Source organism: Delphinus delphis, chromosome 20, assembly GCF_949987515.2.
Source record: "Delphinus delphis chromosome 20, mDelDel1.2, whole genome shotgun sequence".
NCBI lineage: Eukaryota > Metazoa > Chordata > Mammalia > Artiodactyla > Delphinidae > Delphinus > Delphinus delphis.
In genome coordinates, this window is record NC_082702.1 from 32,874,307 (window position 1) to 32,894,936 (window position 20,630).

At 58.8% G+C, this 20,630-nt stretch overlaps 1 protein-coding gene across 9 annotated transcripts in view; it reads left to right on the forward strand.

Annotated features, from left to right (window-relative positions):
- NDRG4 (NDRG family member 4) overlaps nt 1-20,386 on the forward strand; it is a 42,224-nt gene extending 21,838 nt beyond the window's left edge. For 3 of the 9 annotated variants that reach the window (XM_060000296.1, XM_060000295.1, XM_060000293.1), the window contains exons 3-16: nt 3,238-3,282; nt 10,864-10,969; nt 11,222-11,342; nt 11,430-11,492; nt 11,655-11,715; nt 12,826-13,059; nt 13,449-13,552; nt 14,431-14,487; nt 14,578-14,629; nt 15,619-15,666; nt 15,850-15,885; nt 16,000-16,051; nt 17,409-17,447; nt 18,247-20,386. In XM_060000296.1, the coding sequence (XP_059856279.1) occupies nt 3,238-3,282; nt 10,864-10,969; nt 11,222-11,342; nt 11,430-11,492; nt 11,655-11,715; nt 12,826-13,059; nt 13,449-13,552; nt 14,431-14,487; nt 14,578-14,629; nt 15,619-15,666; nt 15,850-15,885; nt 16,000-16,051; nt 17,409-17,447; nt 18,247-18,401 (1,173 nt within the window). In that variant the 3' untranslated portion in view covers nt 18,402-20,386. Of the gene's footprint in view, nt 1-3,237; nt 3,283-7,412; nt 7,550-10,863; nt 10,970-11,221; nt 11,343-11,429; nt 11,493-11,654; nt 11,716-12,825; nt 13,060-13,448; nt 13,553-14,430; nt 14,488-14,577; nt 14,630-15,618; nt 15,667-15,849; nt 15,886-15,999; nt 16,052-17,408; nt 17,448-18,246 lie in introns of those variants that run through there. The other 6 variants (XM_060000297.1, XM_060000300.1, XM_060000298.1 and 3 more) reach the window with 6 other exon arrangements.
- The last annotated feature ends 244 nt before the right edge of the window (nt 20,387-20,630 follow it).

Sequence of the window (20,630 nt, forward strand, 5' to 3'; positions counted from 1 at the left end):
CCCTGCTGGCTCCTATCCTGTCTCCCAGGCTCACTGCTCTTCCTCGAACAGGCTGGTCATATTCCCGGCTGTTTCGTCTGCCTGGGACACGCGAGCCGCAGGACTCTTCAGGGCTGGCCCTTCGTTTTGTTCAGGCTCTGCTCAGATGCCCCCTCCTCAGGAAGGCCTTCTCCGACCACCGGCTCTAATATTGACACCCGCACACCCTCCGGGCCTGGCACTTAGGGCTCTCGGGCTCTGCCCCACAGGCTCCTGGAGCAGAGACCCTGTCCGTTTGGTTCCCCGATCTCCCCAGTTCCTAGCACAGTGCCTGGTACACAGTAGGCTCTCAGTAAAGACTTGGGTCGGGTGGAAGCTATAGATTGTGATGCAGCTCAGAAGAAAGAAGAAAGAAGTTTTTCAGAACTCTCTGAAAAGTCCCTCCTCCCCACAAACAGCCCATCTTTCGAGGCATGCGAGCAGACACCAGCCTTCTTGTGAGGGCGTGGTGGGCCGGATGGTGGCTCTCAGGGACCCCTGCACTCATCACCAGGGCTCAGGGGTAGGGGGCTGCCTGCTGGTACGGGGTGCGCAGCTGTGGGTGGCACAGAGCGCGCAGGGCACCTTGGCCTCACACGTTCCATGCCTGTCTCTTCCACCCCCCACCTTGGCAGGGCCCCTCGCACCCCTTCTCTGCCCAGCCTGGCCCAGCACCTCGCTGCCCCTCCCTCCCTGAGCCCCTTTGACCAGCCCCCGGGCTCTGCCTTCTTCCTGCTGCATTTGGTGTCTCTCACCTCATCCCACCTGGACCAGAGTTGGCTCCCCTGCAGGATGGTCTGCGTCTCAGTCCTCCACGGAGGCTGCGAATCCCCAGCTGAGCTTCTCTCCTTTCTCGGGTCAGCACAAGCCCTGTAGACCTGGTCACTGGTCACATCTGCTTTTCCCAAGGCGGACTAATGGCCCCATCCTCAACCCCCCAAAATCCTCCTAGGTGCTCCCAGTGTGGCCTTTCCAGATTTCAGTGACAACTGGTGCAGTCCTGTCTTGAAGCTCTGCCTCGCTCTCTGCCTCTCTCTCCCAGGCGGTTACACCCACGGACAGATTCCCCTGTCCAGCTGCACGGGACAGAAGTGCCAGTCCTTTTCACTTTTTAAATCTTCCTCAACCTCCCAGGTGCAAATTCCCTGAATGCACTGAGGAGCAAATACTTCCACACGGTTACCCACCGTCCCTCCGCCATTTCAGACTCGCTTGCTTCTGAAGTCTTTGCCTGGTGTGTCCAGGGCTCCGTGGAAAAATCATTGATTCTCCCCATGCCTGCATCCCCACCTGGGTCTCCTTAGGCCGCTCCTGGGCCTGCTCCCCTCCTCTCAGCTGGGCCCTCTCTCCCACCGGTTTTCCTTGGAATGTCCATGTGGTTCCTCCCAGGCCTCCAGTGTCTCTGGATTGGCTTGTATTATGCCTGCTGTTTCTTGGTTTGGGGTCCTGCCCATCTGAAGCTTCCCATCCCCTTGAAAATCTCCTGCATCTCTTTCCCTGGCCCCCCCTCGGGCAAGGTCTTCCAAGGTAAGAGGATTCATTGATAACCAGCCTCGACCCTTTCCCCCAGACCCCTGCCCCCTTCCTTGGAGGGTCCAGGAGTGGCCACCATGCTCTCCTCCCCTCCCCAGGCAGAGCCCCCAGGCCCTGGAGGAACCAGGAGGGGAGGAGAGCCATTGTTGATTTCATCTGAGAGCTGGCTTTCCTTTTTCGTGCGAGAGCCTCTAGTGCTGTCTGATTTTTTCCATCACCCCTCCCACTCCAACTGCCAGAATGCAGGTGGGTGAAAACATCAGGTTCGCTGCTTTTCAATGTTTTCCTCCCTGCTCCTGTGACTTGGGTTCATTTTCCTCCTTGTTGCACCTAGTAGCCCTGCCCTTCGCTCGCTGTCCTCCCATAATATCCTGGTTCTCGTCTGTCTCATTTATCCACATATGTATTCAGTAGCATCTGTAGCACAGAGTCCAGTGCAGCAGTGCCAAGGAGAGAGTGACTGCTCTCTGTGCCCCTTGTTTAATCCTCACAGACACTGAGGCTTGGAAGCTAAGTGATCTGCCCACAGTGAGCAGAGGAGAGCAGAGAGGGTTCTAGACAGACACAGTAGAAGGCAGGGCAGAGGCCCCAGATCTCTGCTCTTCCTGGATATGTGGGATCCCCCCATGAGGTTCCTTCCCCAGACAGAGACCCAGGGCGGGTGTAGAGTGTCTGAGGGCCGCCGGGCTGCATCGGGGAGAGCCTGGCAACGCAGACACATGGGGTTCAGGCCCCCATTCCTCCACTCTCCGTTTCTGCCACCTTATAAACAGTGGGTATATGTAAACCGTGCTCCCCTCACTCATGAAGTTAGACTTGTTCATCCAGATCTGTTTGTGTTTGAGGAGCCTGGTCCATGCCAGGCTTTATGCTGAGAGCTGAGCCAAACGTGGTCCATACCGTCTCGGTGCCTGCAGTCCAGTGGGAGGGATGGGCACCAATCAGAGACTCACACCAGTCACCATAAATGAGCCTAAAAGCAGGGGATTTTGGTGCTTTGAGAGCATGAAGCAGGCAGGTGTGGAAAGGTGAGAGCAGCTACTGCAGAGGCCCAGACAGCGCCTTTGTGCAGGTCAGAAAAGCCCCCTTCTCCCTCAGCTTCTCCATCCCTAAAGTGGGTGTGATAGGCCCGCCTCTGCGCTTGTGCCCTGATGGGCACCTCAAAAGTCATCTGTGGGGACAGCGGGCAAAGTGCTGAACAGCAAGAATTTGGGGTCAGAGATTATTCCATCACTTTCTAGCCATGTGCTTCCATCTCTCTGAGCCTCACCCTTCTCACCTGCAAAGTGGAAATCTTCACGTTTTCAATTAATAGGTAAAAAAAAATTAACAGGTAAAATCAATGTGTGTAGCTGCTCGTAGCCTCATCTGTCAGGTACTAAATGGCCTGATGCCCGGCGCTTGGGAAGCCCTCTGTCACTTTTGTTAACATTAAGATAGACTGGGGAGGGAATTCCCCGGCGGTCCAGTGGTTAAGCCTCCATGCTTCCACTGCAGGGAGCCGGCTTTGATCCCTCTTCTGGGAACTAAGATCCCACATGTCGCATGGTGTGGCCAAAAAAAAAAAGATAGCCTGGGGAACAGCAAGTGAGTCTGCTCAAGGCAGAGCCCCTGTGGCCGCCTGCCTTCCCTGCCTGGCCCAGCCTGGGGCCTAACGAGCCACCCCCTCTGTTTGCCTTGCTTTAGGAGAATTCCGACACCTTCCTCTTGGCTGTGGACACAGACTGGAAGGTAGGTCTCTGCTCAGCCTCCCCAGATGGGGACCAGCTGCTGGCTGGCCCCTCCCCCACCCAGCCTGTTTCAGAGGAGGCTCACAGCCCTTCCATGTGCCCCCAGCCTGAAGCCACAGGGACTGGGCAGTTGGAAGCCTCCAGGACCACCCCCACTGCTCACAGTGGCTTTGCCTCCCCTCTGTCCCGTGGAGAAATGCCCCCTCTCTCCTTGAACAGGACAGGGAAAGGAGGAGAGGTCTGGGGGAGTGAGGATGCTGTCATCTGAATCAGCACTTTCCTCCTATGAAAGCCAGGTTGATGCTCTGAAATAGCTCCCGTTTCCATGGCAACAGTTGCCCAGGACAACCATGTCCTCTTTAGTTTGATGCCAGATTCCCTGTGAAACTGAAATCATTCTTTGTTTTTATTTCTCTGCATGATGATTTCTGATTTTGCTCACTTGGCCAACCATTCCTCCCCTGTGAGTCCCATAGTGGCCGTTTATTTCCGGGTCTCAGAAAAGGCATGACAGCAGACACAATGGGAGCCTCACAGGGCTCCAGGGCCCCGCTGGCCATCATAACCTACCGAACAAAGTCAGGCTTTTCTGGGACCTTCCTCCTGGCTGGCAGGAGCTAGCCCCCAGGCCACCATCCAATTTGGGTCAGTCTCCCAGCCCCGTGACAGCCTCAGCCCTGTGGTCTGGACGCAGGCGTGACGTGGAAGGAGGGGTGGCCCGCCGGCTCCTCTCCCAGGCGCATGGAGCTGCAGCCAGGATCTGAGGATCTGGATACGAACTGTGCTTTTGACCCTGGGTCACCCGTCCTTCAAGGACGCAAGCAGAGGCATCAGAGTGGCCCTTGGGCACATGCTCTGGTCTCCTGGGAGCACCAGCTCCAAACACAAAGGCCTCTGGAGCTCGAGAAGACAGGATGAGGCCGGGGAGGTGTCCACAAGGTGGCCCAGGCCCAGCCAGAGTTCCCTTTGTCCTCCCTGCTCCAAATGAGGGCTGGAATGTGTGAACAAACAGACCCTCCTCCACAGGACGGGGCTGCTGAAATAAAGTCCAGAGCAATCAGCCCCTGCCCGACATTGAGTGGGACTCACTGGACGCCAACGGTGCTGACTGCCAGCCCCCAAAACACACGCACCCTGGGAGGCAGATTGGAGGGTGAAATAGGTGATGAGAATCCTGGGGTCCTCTGCACCCATCTGCCGGGCCCAGACTAGGGTGGTCACCCCATGTGTGTGGGACCTTGGTTCTCAAGATCCTTTGCTGGGTAAAGTGCAGCGTGTGTTGAAAGGTGCCTTGCTGTGGACTCTGGGTACACCACACAGCGGCTGCTTTTTCTTTTAATTGTTTTTTCAGTAAAGCAGCTGCCAGGAGGGCCCTTGTCTGGGCCAAGGCCTGGCAGGGATTTTATCCTGCTCAGTCCCTTGCCTCAGTGGGCCCAGCCAGTGGGGGAGGCAGAAGGACAAACTAGAACTAGGAAGACCTGGGTCCAGGTCCTGGCCCTGCCACCTGACCTCCAGTACAGGTCACTACCTCATTTGTAGAGTGAGGCAGGCAGCTCAGCCCTCCCCGGGTGTTTGCAGGGTCAGGGTTGGTGCCCTTGGGCTGGGCACTCAGACCCTGGGCTGTGACTAGTGGCCACTAGAGCCAGACTGCCTGCGTGTGGTTCCTGGCTCTGTACCCATTGGCTGTGTGATGTTGGGCAGGTTACAGAACCTCTCTGTGCTTCATTTTCCTTGTTTGTAAAGTGGGTGTTCAGAGGATAAAATAAAGTAACATGTGCAAAGCATCTGGATGGAGTATGGCACGTGGGAGATACGGTACTAAGCATTTCCTACTCTTAATGTGACCTCAGGCCCGGGGTGCTGAGCTCCACTGCTTACCAGCTGAGTGGGAGAATTTACTTCTCTGTGCTTCAGCACTTCATCCTGTCTCATAGGTTTGTGAAGATTATGTGTTACCCTTGCTCCCTAAGGCTACCTGTGCAAGCAGCTACACTGCTTTTCTACCATTTACAGATGTGGAGGCTCAGAGTTGTTGACTGACTTGCCTGAGGTCACACAGCAAAGACTAGCAGGGTTTGGCTAGCAGGACCTGAGCCTGCCTTATTCAGCCACAACTATACAACCTCCAGGGAGGAGGCCAACAGGTTGGAGAGACACGCAGATTATCCCATCTCTCCCCTGGGCAGGCCTGGGAGAGGCCTACATATAGGCCTGCATATAGGCCGCTACATGTAGTGATGTATGAGTCTTTTCTTCATCCTAGCAGCTCTGTGAGGAAGGCACAATTCCTATTTGACAGTTGAGACTAAGGCACAGAGGAGTTTAAAAATCTTGTCCAAGGTCACCCAGCTAGTGGGTGGGGAAGCTGGAATTTAAACTCAGGTCTGTGGATTTGAAACCACTGAGCTGAGCAGAATTGGGAGGCCGTGGCTTGGGGTGGGCAGTGTCTGAGATCTCCCAGGTCCAAGGGTGGGAAAGGCTACTCAGAGGTTCAGGTGGGCATAAGGTTGGATGGGGACCATGAAGGGGCAGGGTTTTAGTGGCAGAAAGGGTGGGAGGCCACCCCACCCTGCCCCTCTTCCAGAAGCATATGGGAGGATTTTGTGGGCCTGTCTGCAGACAGGGCTGTGCTCTTGCACACCACCTCAATTGCCAGAGCCTCTGCCTGTGCCGAAGTGGCTGCAGGGAACAGGGAACATGGACAGAACAGGAGGGACTGGGGGATAGCCCATTCCACACCCCGGCTGCCCTGGGAGACCACAGGCCCCCAGCACTCTGCACTAGGCCCGCAGTGCGAGAGGTCAGAGAGGGGCAAGGAAAGTTATTGATGCCCCCCAGGCAGAGTTCATGGCCAGGAATAGCATACGTGGCAGGTGCTGGCCAGGTCACTAGGCACCCAGAAATGGGGAGGTGGCCACCTTCCCCCAGGGCAGCCAGCCAGCGTGCAGGGCTGTCGGCATAGGCTGGGACGAGTGGCGTGTTCCCTCACCAAAGAGACAGAATGGGGGCACAGGGGCCCACACCCCTCCCTCTCTCTGTTGCTCTTGCTTCTCTCAGCCCTTGGGCTCCCTCCTCTGCTCCCCTCCCTGGCCTATTTCCTCTCCTTCTCTGCTCTCCTTTCCCTGCCCCTTCTAATCTCTTTACTCTGCCTGCATGTCTCTGGCCAGCTCCACCCCCAAATCTTGAGCCACGTGACCTCCAGCACCTGTCCTGCTGCTCAGGACAGCGGGAGGCGGGAGGCGGCTGGAGCATCCTGCTCCCCAGAGACTCGAGAGCCAAGCCCCAGGCTGGGTGGCCCCAGGAAAGAGGGCTGGGTGTGTCTGCGGCAGGTGGGCATGCCCACATGGACAAGCTGCCTCCCGTCCCTCCTCCTGTCTCTAGTGGCCTCCAGCCCCTTTTGCAGGGTGGGGGTGGGGGAGGGCAGAGCTGGTGTGCGCCCACCATCTCCCTGGTCCTGCAATCTGCCCAGGCCCCCGGGCCCCATTTCCCCAGCATGAGCAGGTGCTGCGTATACATGTGGGCAAAGTGGGGGCTGCCCAAGGGGAGACCCTGGGGGTGGAGAAGGAGCAGTCCCCTGGAGTAGGGTCATGACCCAGGTTGCCCCAGGCAGCAGTGACTCCCCGTATCCCCTCAAGGTTAAGGGATCTAGGCCTTTCTGACGTGGAGGCTGGGCTTGGGGCGCTCTCGGGCCCTCCCTGCTCCCAGGGTATGGGTCAAGGGCTCTGCTGTCTAGGGCATGCCTGTGTGGTCCACCCTGCCCTGCTTCGGTGTGCTCGTCTTTGAGAGGCTCCTGTGTGCCTGTCACAGGGCACACCTGTACACGTGGCCTCTTGTCTTCCTAGGACCCGTGTGCAGCTGCTGCTGTGAGCCTCTGTGCTGGGGGTGGGCCGGCTGCAGGGGCTGGGGACCATCAAGACTGATGTCTTGCTGGGGGTGGGAGGAGCAGGAGATGGGGTGAGTGAGAACCTTGGAAGCCAATCAGAGCCAAGTTTGTCTCCTGAAAGCCAATCTGGGAGCAGGGGCTCCGGGTGAGCGAGTGGCTGCTCAGAAACCCCGCAGGGAGGAGGGGCCAGCCCAGGGCCCCACCCCCCCCGCCACCCCCTGGCTCTACATATAAATGGCCCGGGAGCTGTGCCCCGTCATAGAGCCGCTGGTCTCCTACTTGCGTTGCCCCCTCTCTCTGGACTCTGGTGACTCAGGCCTTTGTTTGCCCTTCCTAGTCGAGGCGGGTCGCCTCCCTCAGCAAGATGCCGGAGTGCTGGGATGGGGTGAGTGCGGAGTCTGGCGGTGGCGAGGCGGGCGGGGAGGGAGGGGATCCCTCTACCTCTGTCTGGTGGTGGCTCTGCCTTCAGTCGCCTCACCTTGGGGGTCACTGGGCAAGGCCAGCAGGTTCCAGGCACCCTGGTCTGCTGCAGCGGTTGTGGGTAGCTGCTGGTCAGGGTCCGCAGGGAAGGGCGGGGAAGGCTGAAATCTCTGCACAAACTGGAACGGGCTGTGACTTGTTTGTAAGCCTGTACGGATCGGTGTGTAGGCATGTGTATATTCCACTGACGGTGTGCCCTCCGCCTGGCATGTGCCCACCTGGCTCTGCCTGGCGCCTGTGACCACCTCAGCCCTGTGGAAGCTGTTCCCTGCGTGTCTGTGCCAGCAGACACCTCCTGACCCTGCGCGGGTTGTCTTGGTTGTTTGGGGGACTGCAGGGTGCTAGTCAGGCAGAAGTAGGGAAGTCTGGGTTATGGTGTTAACTGGTCCGTCAGGCTGGGGTCCCTGAAGGGAGAAGGGGGTCGCTGCGCCTTATTTTCTGGGCGTAGGAAGGCAATGCTGGAGGGATGAACCTGCAGGGCTAGGGGCCCCGGGGGTACCAGGGTGCCTCCTTCTTCTGCCTGGGGGCAGCAGGTGCCCAGGCTCGGTGCTGTTCTAACTCCAGGAGGGAGAGGCAGGGGCACACATACCCCTCTACCCCGTAGCCTGCCCTGCCGGGTCCGGAGGCCATGGGGCCGACCTCTACCCAGGCAACGACGTCAGCGCCTACCCGCCGCTGCAGACCCGGTCCTTGAATTATTGATGCGGTTGATGGGAGGAATCCAAGCAGCCCTGCGCGCACTCAGAAGGCCCCCCCGCCCCCCCCCCGCAGCGCTCAAGGTCACAGATGAGGGGAGCCGGACAGGCAGAGAGAGAGGACATTAGAGCCCCCTCCCTTGCTGCCGCAGTGCCTCGAGCTGGCGCCCACCTGGAGGCGGGGACGGGCTCTGACGTCACCAAGAGCCAATGAGAGCCCTCGGCCCTGGGGATCGGGGGACTCAAAGCGCGTCTGGCTGCGGCCTTTGGGGCCCCCCTCTTGGGGACCTTTGGCCTCTATCAGGATTACCTGGATCTGCACTCCTGGGTCGAGAGGGTGCAGGGAGGTCGGTGGAGGGTTGAGCCAAGGTCAGTGGGCCACCGGGCTGGTGCTCCCGATGGCCTGTCCAGGCCCAGCCCAGCCCAGCCCATCCCCAGGGCCCTGAGCCTTAGTGGTGCAAGCGCTGCGACTTAGTCCCGTTGCCCCTGGTGGGGCATGGGGACCTGGGCGGCCACACCTGGACTGGGAGGGGCAGACACTGCCCTCACACACACACCCACGGGGCGGTGGAGATCTGGGAGGACCACGCCCTGGGCCCTGACTTGCGCTCTGCTGGCTAGAGCTGACCCCGCTCCGAGAACTATGCCGCAGGAAGCGCACTGCAGCTCTTGTGCTGTGGACGCCCTCTCCTGCCCCCAGCCCACCCTCTATAACACCGTGTGCCCCTCCTGCCCCATCCCACCTTCCTTAGCACTGTGCACTCTTCCTGCCCCAGGCCCTGCCCTCCAGCGCCAACAGAGCCTGGGGGGTGGGGATGAGGCAGGGGCCCCAGCAGGGACGCACACCCTGTGGAGGGGCTGCTTGCTCAGAAGTCTCTTGCATGGAGCCTGAGGTCTTCCTCAGAAAAAAGCAGCCTGAGGCTGGCCCCTGGCAAGGTCCCCCTCTGCCTTCTCGGAACTTGGCCTTGGGCAAGTCAGTTCTTTCCTAGCCTCAGTTTCCTCCTCTGTGAGGATAAATAAGAAGATACATGAAAAGCATCTGATCAGTGGTCAGTGAGCAGGAATTGTTCCTTGTTTTGATAGCCCTGAGGGAGGACAGGCCTGGTCCATGGGGAGGCTGTGGCGGGCTCGGGCCTGCCTGGAGGACTCCCAGAAGTGTGGCTCCCGGGGTGCAGCCTCGAGCCACAGGGTTGGCACTGCCTTGTCTCTCCCCACTGGAGACAGGCCTCGACAGTGGTCCTCTGAGCCCAGACCCAAGAAGGCCAGTCTCCAAGAAGATGTTCCCTGCCTGAGTCTCCACTTTCCTGTCGGAGGCAAGAACTTAGGTTGTCTCTGAATCTGAGCATCCTAGTGTCCTCCACTTGAAAGATGGGGAAACGAGCTCCTTCTCTCTTGCATAACACCTGGCACACAGTAGGTGCTCAGTCACATCTGACTGTCCTTGACCCTAGCCCCACCTCCAACTCCCTGGGGCCACCCCCCTGTAGTTCCCAGGACTCCCCCTGGTGCCAGCAGGGCTGTTTATTCAGCTTTGACAGACCCTCTTGGAGCCTCCCCATGAGTGGCCAAGAGGGAATAGTTTGCAGAAGGACCAGCGAGCAGGGCGCCTCCCCAGGGCTTAGAGATGCCCACCCACGGCAGCCCCCTTTCTGGGCCCCTTTCCAAGTGCTAAACACTCGGCAGATACCAGCTTGTTTAGTTCTCACAGAGTCCTGATGAGGTGGCTTAGGCAGCGGTGGCTGGGGCACAGAGAAGTGCATGCCCTGCTCAGAGTTACACAGTAGGGGCCGGAGCGGGTCTTGAACCTGCAGCATCCAGCTCCTGCTTCCTGGAGAACTGACGACCCTGAGCAGCGAAAGCAAAGGCGTGAACACGAGAGGACCTCAGAGTGGCCGCTGCAGAAGGCCTTTGGGGAGGGGGTGGGAGTCTAGCCTGAGGGAGGCCTTGGGGATCACGGAGGGGCAGGAGCAAGAGCCTGGAACCAGGGGCAGGTGTCGGGGTGGGAGGCTGGGCTGGCTAGCAAGGGGTCTTTGCCGTGGATTCTAGGTGAGCTGCTGAGGCCAGTCCCCTTCAGGAGCTGCGGCCCTTTTGAAGGCTTCTGAGTCGAGGGGGAACATGGTGGGGGCGGGACTCAGTGGCGATGGCAGAGCTGTCCTGGAGGGGCTGCAATGAGATGGGGAAAATGGGCTTCACTGGACCCTGCAGGCCTGAGTGCAGCAGGGCCTGAGCCTGGGCCTGGGCAGTGGCAGCTCGTCCCACTGGCTGGTTTGCAGAGGAGACCAGAACTTTCACATGCAGACCAGTTCACGTTGCCCCTGTGCTGAACAGCCTTGGGAAGGGGTGCTCCCTCTGGTCTGTCCTCTTTGGGGGTGGCTGGGGGTGGTGAGAAGGGGACGCCCCACCCTATGGGGGTGAAAGTCCCGCCAGAGGCCCAGCAACCCCCAGGCTGCCCCACAGCATCATTTCCCGGAAGAGCCAGGACTGGGGGCTGCCCGGAGTGTCCAGCGCTGTCTCTCCCCTCCAGGAGCACGACATCGAGACGCCTTACGGCCTTCTGCACGTGGTGATCCGGGGCTCCCCCAAGGGGAACCGCCCGGCCATCCTCACCTACCATGACGTGGGTCTCAACCGTAAGTGCGCCTCAGTGTCCTTTGGCCCTCCACTGCCTCGAATCTCCCGGAACAGAGAGGCCCCCCTCCCTCTTCACAGAGCCCCGTAGATCCCCACTCACACTTAGCTCTGTGCCCCTAGCCATTTGGGTCTCGGTTTCCCCGCTGAACCATGAGGCTGATCACCTCTGCCTCGACCTCCCTTGCAGCATCCATAGGCCTCCCTGCCCGCCTCTCCCGGCTCAGCCACAGCTGAGAGCTTTGTCTTTGCAGACAAGCTGTGCTTCAATACCTTCTTCAACTTCGAGGACATGCAGGAGATCACCAAGCACTTTGTGGTGTGTCACGTGGATGCCCCCGGTCAGCAGGTGGGGGCCTCGCAGTTTCCTCAGGGGTAGGTACCTGGAGCGACCCACTCCCCAGCTTTCCCCAGCCCTGTACCCCCGGCTGCCCTGGGCCTGACCTGGTGCTCTGCCTGCAGGTACCAGTTCCCCTCCATGGAGCAGCTAGCCGCCATGCTCCCCAGTGTGGTGCAGCACTTTGGGTGAGTCCTCGCCCTGCCCTGCCCCTGTGCTGGGGACCAGGGGGCGCCCACCATCTCCGCAGAGCCAGCAGGCTCCAGCTGAGCGCTGAGGGCGATGGGTGGGTCTGCTGTGGATGGCAATCATGGGAAACCCCTAGAGTGACCAGCCATGCTCTCTATCAGGTTCAAGTACGTGATTGGCATTGGCGTGGGAGCCGGAGCCTACGTGCTGGCCAAGTTTGCAGTGAGTCTCTCCACCCGCCCCTGTAACTAATCCCAGGACTGGTCTCTCCCAGGGGCAGCCCCACAGGAACTTTCCTTCCTGTCTTCCTTTCCTCCTCCCCCTACTTCCTCTTCACTTAGGAAAAGTCCTTTTTTCTTTTTTTCCTCCAAGGAAATTAACTTTAAAAAAAAACAAAGTTACTTTTTCTATACAATTCCTTAAAACACTATGAGCCATAAGTTGCTTCAACCATTATCCAAAAGCAAACTTTCTCTTAGCAACAAACTATACAGCTAATTACTCCAGCCACTAAACAAGGATTATCCTAATCACTCATTCACTAATTAGGGTAATACTTAAACATGAATCATTTTTTAATCTAAAATTACACTTATGATAAGTTTGCGAGGTTTAAAGAAGTTGAGGTTTCAGAAACATCATGTCGGGTAGGAGCTCACAAGCTTTCCATCTCTAAAAGCAAAAACTTAATTTTTAGGATTCAAAGTATTTCTTCAAAAAAAAAAAGAATAAAACAAAAAAACTGACCAAGAATTTTCAACTCCAATTTCCACTGCAGTACTTAACCACTTTGTTAACTGTCAACTATTCCCAGCCACCCCCAGACAACCTTGACATGACCTCAGTATTGTATATATATCACCATTTTCCCCTAACACAGGCAGACAGTTGAACAGAAAACTCGAATCTCTTTTACAATGTCTAACACAAAACAGGCTTTGGGGAGGTCAGTTTCTTAATATCACTAGGGTTTTTTCTATGAAAGCAAAGAAAGAAAATATTGCATTGAAGATGTTTAATCCTTAGTGTTGCAATAGTAACCTCTTCAAAGGTATATTAAAGGGGCTGAAAAACAGCGAAATAGGCATAGATAGATTCCAAATAAAAGGGTTTTGAAAGGTTCCAGTTGGGGAGGAGGATGGGCAGGGGCTCCCAGCTGAAGGCACTTGGTTATCAGTGGTACCTTGAAGCCCTTGCAGAGCGCGGCCTTCTCTTCAGATCCTAGCAACCGCCTGTGAGACGGGCAGGGCCAGAATTTTACAGTCCGTTTTCCAGGTGGGAAGACTGGGCTCCCTGCCCCGCCCCCCAAGCCCTGTCTCCCTGTCCCGGCAGCTCATCTTCCCCGACCTGGTGGAGGGGCTGGTGCTGATAAACATCGACCCCAACGGCAAAGGCTGGATCGACTGGGCGGCCACCAAGGTGAGCACGGTCCGCCTGGAATGGGTGGGGGGGCGGGTGGGGCGGGGCGGGGCGTCCCGTCCCTCACACTGGCTCCGCCTCGGCCCGCAGCTCTCCAGCCTGACCAGCACTTTACCCGACACGGTGCTCTCCCACCTCTTCAGGCAGGTAAGGGGGCGGAGCCGTCCTCACGCGGGAGCCGGAGCGGCGTGTTGGGACTTTCCCGAGGGCCTGGTTCTGCCCCCCGCTCCCGGCCGGGCAGGAGGAAGAGGGTGGCGGGGTGATGGGGCATCAGACATGCCTCACCCCTACCCCGGGATCAGCCGCGAGACTGCAGCACCCCTGACGGACTGGGGAGACGGATGGGGCGGGGTCCCCTCCCCTCCCAAGGCCGTGGGCTCCCCCCACACACCCTTCCCCCTCCCCCCCTCCCTCCACACCTCTGGGGCTGGGGCAGGGGCCGCTCCGGCCAGAGATGCCCCCTCTGAGCCAGTCCCGGTCTGTGGCTCCACACTGCCCTGCCGCCCGTGCGCTCATCCCCCGTCCCCGGGGCCCAGGAGGAGCTGGTGAGCAACACAGAGTTGGTGCAGAGCTACCGGCAGCAGATCGGGAATGTGGTGAACCAGGCCAACCTGCAGCTCTTCTGGAACATGTACAACAGGTGTGGGCGGCTCGGGTCCCAGCTGGCGGCACCAGGACGGGAGCGCTCACGCAGTTGGGGGACCCCCCCTCCCCGGTACAGCTGCCCACGGCTGGCAACACACTCTCCCAGTTCGTAGATGAGTGGACCGATGAGCCTCCGAGAGGGGTGACCTCTTGCCCAGGGTCACACCCCGCGAGGGGCAGAGGGGGAGCAGAGCTCTTCCACTCCTCCCCCTCCCTTGGGCGTTGCCAGTGGGAGCAGCGGGGGATGTGGGCGCCACCTGCTGCCCCCACTGCCCTGAGCCTCAGTGCTGACATCCCTAAGTTGAGAGGAGGTTGGATTAAGTGCTCCTTGGAGCCCCTTAGGGGTTGCCCTGCAGGGGAGTGGCCGCCCCCCCCCCCCCCCCCCCCCCCCGCTGGCCTGCCCCTCCTTCTCTTTCTCCTACAAATATTTATTGAACGCCTGCTGTGTGCATGGTGCTGGAGAAACACTGGAGAAGGAGGGAAGCCCTGGCCTGCCTGCCTCCAAGGCACGGGACTCCCAGCACAGGTGGTGGTGCACAGCCCGTAATGAGAGCCAAATGTGAGGGCCCACCTGGCATGGCTTGGGGGGTCCCGGAAGAAGTCACGTGAGGGGAGCCCTCAGGCCCCTACTTGTGCAGAACAGGTCTCTGTCTCCCCAGTTTACCAATGGCATGTGTGAGGCTTTGTCTCACCGTTGAGACGCTAGAGCGTAAGCCCCAATCTGGGGCCAGCCCAGCACCTCCAGGGCTGCTGGGCCATAATTGCCAGGTGGAGGGACGGGGTTGAAATACGGCAGCGTCAGGCTTGGGACACTCCCCAAAGCCCCGCCCCGGGATGCAGTCCTGGGATACCCACCTCCGCCTCTCCCTGCAGCCGCAGAGACCTGGACATTAACCGGCCTGGAACAGTGCCCAACGCCAAGACGCTCCGGTGAGTGCCCTGCCCCCTCCAGCCTGCCGGGCCTATGTAACCCCCTCTCCGGTGCCCAGGCCAGACAGCCCTTCTCCTCTGTGTCTGCAGCTGCCCTGTGATGCTGGTGGTCGGGGATAACGCACCTGCCGAGGAGGGGGTGGTGAGTGAGGGATTGTGCCCTGGTGCCAGTGGGTGGCAGGGGCAAAGAGGTCACTGGCTCCTGGCCAATGGGGCCAATTCCTGACCCTGCCCCGGGAAGCCTCGGGGGGACGCCGGATGGTGGGCTTCTCATCCCACTTCCCCACCATCTTGCCAGGTACCAGTGCCTGAGACAGCCCCCATCCTTCAGGTGAGGGAGGCCTGGAGACAGGAGGGGCCTGGGTCCAGGACCGGCCCACCTGATTGCCCCGCCCTACCCCTCCCTGCAGCACGGCAGCCTCTCCACACTCTCCACCCATTTTAGGCCCAGAGACTAAGATCTCTCTTTTCTCTAAAATTGGATTCACTTGTTATGAAATAAGCAATTCATGAGCACAGCAATGGTTCCTCTTTGACCATCACGTGCATCCATTATGTTTGGGGATCATTTGTCACCTCTCCTGTTGGAACTCTGAGGGCAGGCAGCCCGGGGTGTTCATGTCCCCCCAGAGGGTCAGGGGTCCAGGAGTGCCCAGAGAAGACCCCAGTGTGCACCCAAACTGCGACACCCTCCGTGTGCCTGAGGGCTTCGGGGAGCAGGGCTGTGGGCTGCGCCTGCCGTTTCGACCCCGGCAGGGTCAGGGCTTCAGAGTCTCCTGCTGACCCTCGGCCCTCCTTCACCTCTGACGCCCGACTTCTGGGGTGCCTTGCGCTTTCCCAGCCTCCCCCGCCAAGGTGGCCCTGGCTCGCTGTGAGGCCGCTGCCCAGCCCCTGCCCCCAGCCCAGCAGCAGTTGTGAGTGCAGTAGAGGGTCTCAGGCCCTCAGGGGGCTGCTTCCTGATCCCCAGGGCCTTGGCCTTGCCAAGGTGCCTGTGTCTGCCCCCTGCACTCCCTCCCTCACCTGTAGAGCCTCGCAACTCTGGGGATAGACCCTCCCTTAGCATCTGGGGCAGGGGGACGCCTGATAGCCCTCGGGCGCCTCACTCTGTTGAAGCCTGTTCCTTGTCCCCAGGTTGAGTGCAACTCCAAACTGGATCCAACCACCACGACCTTCCTGAAGGTGAGGCCCTCCTCCCCACCCTGCGCCCAGCCACAGGGAGGGGCCTGCCTGGGGGCCCAGCCAAGGCGGGAGCAGAGCAGGACGGTGTGTCTGGTCAGGGGAGCCTGTCCGGGTGTGCCAGGGACAGGCAGGGTGTGGTGTGAGGGGGCCCCTGCTCAGCTCACCCCCCTCTCTCCCCTGCAGATGGCAGATTCCGGGGGGCTCCCCCAGGTCACACAGGTGAGACTCTTGGCCCTCTCTCCGTCCCTTACCTGGCCAGGGGTTGGGGAAGCCTCCCCTCCCCCTGAATCCCAGGCAGGCAAACAAAGCACGTACCTGTCCCTCGCCCTGCAGCCCGGGAAGCTGACAGAAGCCTTCAAGTACTTCCTGCAAGGCATGGGCTACAGTAAGTATACCTCCACCCCACCCTGCCCTAGAGACTGGGGGGCAGGCAGCAAGTCGGGGCTGACGCTGTGCCTGGGGGCCTCTAGGGCATCTCCACCTAGGTTGTAATTTGATTGTCCCAGGCCAGCTTTGGGGCACTGTTCTCCTGACAGGGCTGGGCCTTTTGGGGTCGGGGACTCTTCTCCCAGCTCTGGGGAGGAGGGCCCGGGGCTGAGTCCTGCCGGGGAAGCCTGCCTAGGGGTGAGTCACCCACCCCACCCAGCGCCTGCTGGGCCTACAGCACCTGAGAAGGGCTGAGAAGATGCCGGATGGTACCAGGGGCATCAGAGGAGTGGACTTGGAGTCTGGGGACTGGGGAAGGCATGTGAGGCCATCTGGGTGTTAGGAGAGCTGAAGGCAGCCAAACTGGGGGTGGCATATCTGAAGACCCCGAGGAAAGAGGGGTGGAACTGGCTCCCTGCCCGCCCCCGACTTCCCCTCGTGCGGGGGTGAGACACTGCTCATGAGCACCACCAGCGCACATGCCCCCTTGTTGACACACGTGCATCTCCTCAGTTCCTTCCATCTCCCCCTTGCGCCTGGCTCTCCTCCTGGAAGCAAACTTCCTCTGCCCGAATTTTTCTTCGCCCCAGACCTCAGCCTCTGGAGCTTGGGCCTTCTGGGGAGGACAGGCCTGTGGGGGAAGGCTGGGGGGCCAGCCAGGAACAGACCCCCACCCCCCGCCCCCAGGGGACCGGGGCCCCCTGCCAGCTTGTCTGTGGAGAAGTAGGGCAGCAAGAGGCCAAGACCCACAGTGAGACCCAGCAGGGGCTCTGAGGCTGGGCGCTGAGCCCAGGAAGTGCCTGGCGGACGCTGCTGCGACGGGTGGGTGAGCAGTACTTGTCATGGGGCTGGGACCCATTCTCAGGGCCCCAGGACAAATACCACCAGGCAGCCCAAGAGCTGGGAAGGATTTGGGAGGTCATACGGGCCTCCCGCGTTCTGTCCACGGGGAGAGTGAGCCCCAGCAGAATGGAGGGGGTGCTGGCACTAGGTTATAGGCCTTAAAGGCGTTGTGGGCATGAGCCCCCAGTGCTGCAGCCCAGGCTGGAGAATCGGGGGGTGAGACGAGCACCCCACCCTGCTCTCCCGACTCCTAGGGCCAGACTGACATCAGTCAGTGCTGTGGTTCCTTCTGTGGCCGCTGCTTCGGTGGGTGGGCAGGAGGGGGCTTCCTGAGGCTCTGGCCCTGCCCCCAGCCTGCTCTGTGCCTTCCTCTCCTCTCTGACCCATCTCGACGCCCTCATCTCGCCGGACCTCCTCTTCACCCGTGTTCTGTCTCCCCAACCCTGCCCCTCTGGCTCTGTCTTCTCTCTTAGTTGCATACTTGAAGGACCGAAGGCTGAGTGGAGGAGCAGGTAGCCCCGCATCCCCTCCCCTAATGCATGGACCGCCCCCCAGCTCCCCCCACCCCCGCCGCCACCCCAGGAGCCCCAGCTCCTTCCTCTGTGCAGTGCTGCAGCCAGGCCGCATCTTGCCATGGGAACTTCTTGTGTCCTGCTCTTCCGTGGGCTCTGTCCCATTTAGGGCTCCAGATTGGCTGGGTTTTAGATCAGCCTGCCTTCTAGGTTGCCATGGGCCCCGTGGCTTCCAACACTCTGGCAGTTGGAACCAGAACTTCTCAGAGGTGTCGGCCCTGGGGTCAGGGGCAAGCCATGCCTGAGCTGGACAGGTGGCTAGTTGAGGTCAGGAAGGTAGAATTTGCTTCCTGCAAGTCTCGCTTGTAAAACTCTGAATAAGGGCAGAAACAGGATTTAGGGCAGTCTGGGGCCATCACACCTCTTGCCCTTCTTTATAGAACTGGTCTCATTCCCCCTACCCCATCATCCTCTTGAGGGAGGCAGAGTTGAAAATAATGTCCCATCCTTGCTCCAGCTTAAGGACACCCCATTTTGGCCACAGCTCTGGCCAGCTCTTGTGAGGAGGGTCCTGCCGGCCTCCGTGGCCCCCCGCCCCTTTGGCTCACTCCCTGTCGCTGGCGTTGCATGCCTGGGGCTTGACAGAGCAAGTGTAGAGCCCTGGCTTGGGATGAGCCTCCATGCCTTCGTCGGAAGAACCGGTCTCGCTGGCCGCTTTGCTTGCGTAAATCCTTCTCCCGCCTGCCTGCGCCCGGCCCCGCCTGCTGGTCCTCACCCCCGGTGCCCTCTCTGTCTGCAGTGCCCTCGGCCAGCATGACCCGTCTCGCCCGCTCTCGAACCTCGTCCCTCACCAGTGCCAGCTCGGTGGACGGCAGCCGCCCGCAGGCCTGCACCCACTCAGAGAGCAGTGAGGGGCTGGGCCAGGTCAACCACACCATGGAGGTGTCCTGTTGAAGCCCTTGGTCCCACGAAGATGCTCACCTGCCCCCCAACCTGCATCGACGTCCCACTGCCATCCTTGTGCAGCTCATTTCCCCTTTAGTTTATTTTTGCGAGGGCGAAGGGGAGGAAATGGGGTTACTTTTCTTTTGTTTAAAAAGATGAGGGGATCCGTCCTAGATGCTGCAGTGGAACAGTCTCCAGATGGTTTGAGGGGCTCACTCCTCCCCTCCCCCCCTCCGCCCTCACCTCATTAACTTGGCTGACTTAGACCCTCTCTTCCAGTTTTCCAAGGCCCAGGCACAGTCAGGGCAGGGCTCCAGGGAAGAAGGAGATTAGCTAAGGGAAGACTTTGAGTCCTTCTCTGGCCAGGATCCAGGATAATACGCTGGATTAAAGAAAGCATGGGTTGACCCCCTCAAGCAGGCAGGTTTGAAGGTGGGATGGGGTTTTGAGACGGTAGGTGCTGGGACAGCAGGAACAGGGTCCAGCTCAGGCACTGGCATGAGAACCAGGAGACAGCAGCAGGGAGCATTCAGAGGCAGGAGCCCTGGAGCTCTGCAGGCCCCTTTCCCACCCCGGAGCCCCCCCATCAAGCACATCTGTTTCTGATTTTAGCACCCGTGACAATCATCTGAACAGTAGCCACAAGGGGGCGCTTCAACCAGACAGCAGTTTTCCTGGTGCTCTGTGGGTGGGCCTGGTGCTGTAGGGCCAGGCAGGTAGGGGCTGAAAGGGGTTTCTCTGCCCAAGGAAGACAGAACACAGAGGACCTTGAGGGCAGGGACCCCACAGACTGTCCCAGCCCACAGTCTGCCGCCTCCTGGCCCTGTCCCGTTTCTGAGCCAAGGCCCTGAGGCAGAAAGTCACCTGGTCCTCTGCCTCTAGGGAGCTGACTAGGGCTGAGGTTAAAGGCTGGGGTACGCCTCTGAGAACTTCGTGGTGACTGCCTTTGGAAGCCAGCAGGCAGTGGTGGCTCAGAGTTCCTATAGAGTTCCCCCAGAGACCCCCTTTTCACCCCTAGGTTCCATGGAGGACAACTTAATCAGCAGCAGCATGGCCAAGGCCACTGGAAGCATTTCTAGGGAGAGTTCTAGTCAAGCTATGCCAATGTTTCACGTAGGCATCACTGAGAGAGTTCATTTGGAGAAAACTGGCCCAAGATAGCAGGACTTGGCAGTCCCAAATCACCATCCTAGCCATTTGGAGTAGGCTCAGGCTGGGGCTTGCTGGGTCCTGGGGTGGGAGGTAACGTTTCCTGAAATGAACAAGGGCCAGGCAGAGGAGGAAGGCTCCCCACACACCCCAGCCCCTTCCAGCCAGCTGAAGCCCAGGGCTGTGCCATATACTTCCTGTTCATCCACCTTACTGGGTAGAATCTCCTGACCTAGGAACCAGAAGCCATTTGTCTCTGAGCCTAAATCAGTTGCCACAAGCCCTCAAATGAGTAAAACAGAGAAGAGGGGAGAGCAATGAAAAATGCAGGGCTGTGGAGGGTGGGTGGGTGTGTGTGGGGCTGAGGGGACACCTGCATCCACATTTCCTTGGCACACATCACCCCCTTCTGTCATCTTAAGCCATTATAGAGCCCAGTGGAGTGTCTGTTAGTTCTATTCACTCACGTGCTTCCTTTGAATATAGAATGTGACTGTTTGAAAAGCTGGTAGAATTAATCCCTTTTACTGTAGATAGCGCTGTGAATCTTGGATTTTTTTTCCCGTGTTCTTTCAGATGAGATCTATAAATATCTATACATTATATATATATGTATATTGGGTACTCCGGCGTGTGGCTTTCCATCGGAGGTTGTCTTCTTTGGTCAAAGTGAACTATTAATGGAATTTGTTATTTTCTTCTCTGTACAAAGTGAAGAGCCTACTTTTGTGTATTCTGGTGCCTGATGTCATGAGACTTTGAGATGACAAAATGTAAAACAAAAACCCTTGTCAACGTAGAAAGAGTTAACTGTGCTGAAAAACTAATAAAGAAACTAAGAAGAATTTGAGTATGGTGATGCCATGCCCATCATGAGAAGCTTTGGAAGAGACAATGTTTAAACTGGTGAGGCTGGTGCTTCTTGGGTTTAGGTGGGTTTGACCGTTCAGAGTGAAGACAGGCATTTCCATCTATCTCTGTATTTCCATATCTTGTCACATCATCTTACCAATCCTTACATTAATTCCATAGGGTAGATACTAATTATCTTAGTTTCACAGTTGAGGAAACTGAATTTGCCTTAATAAG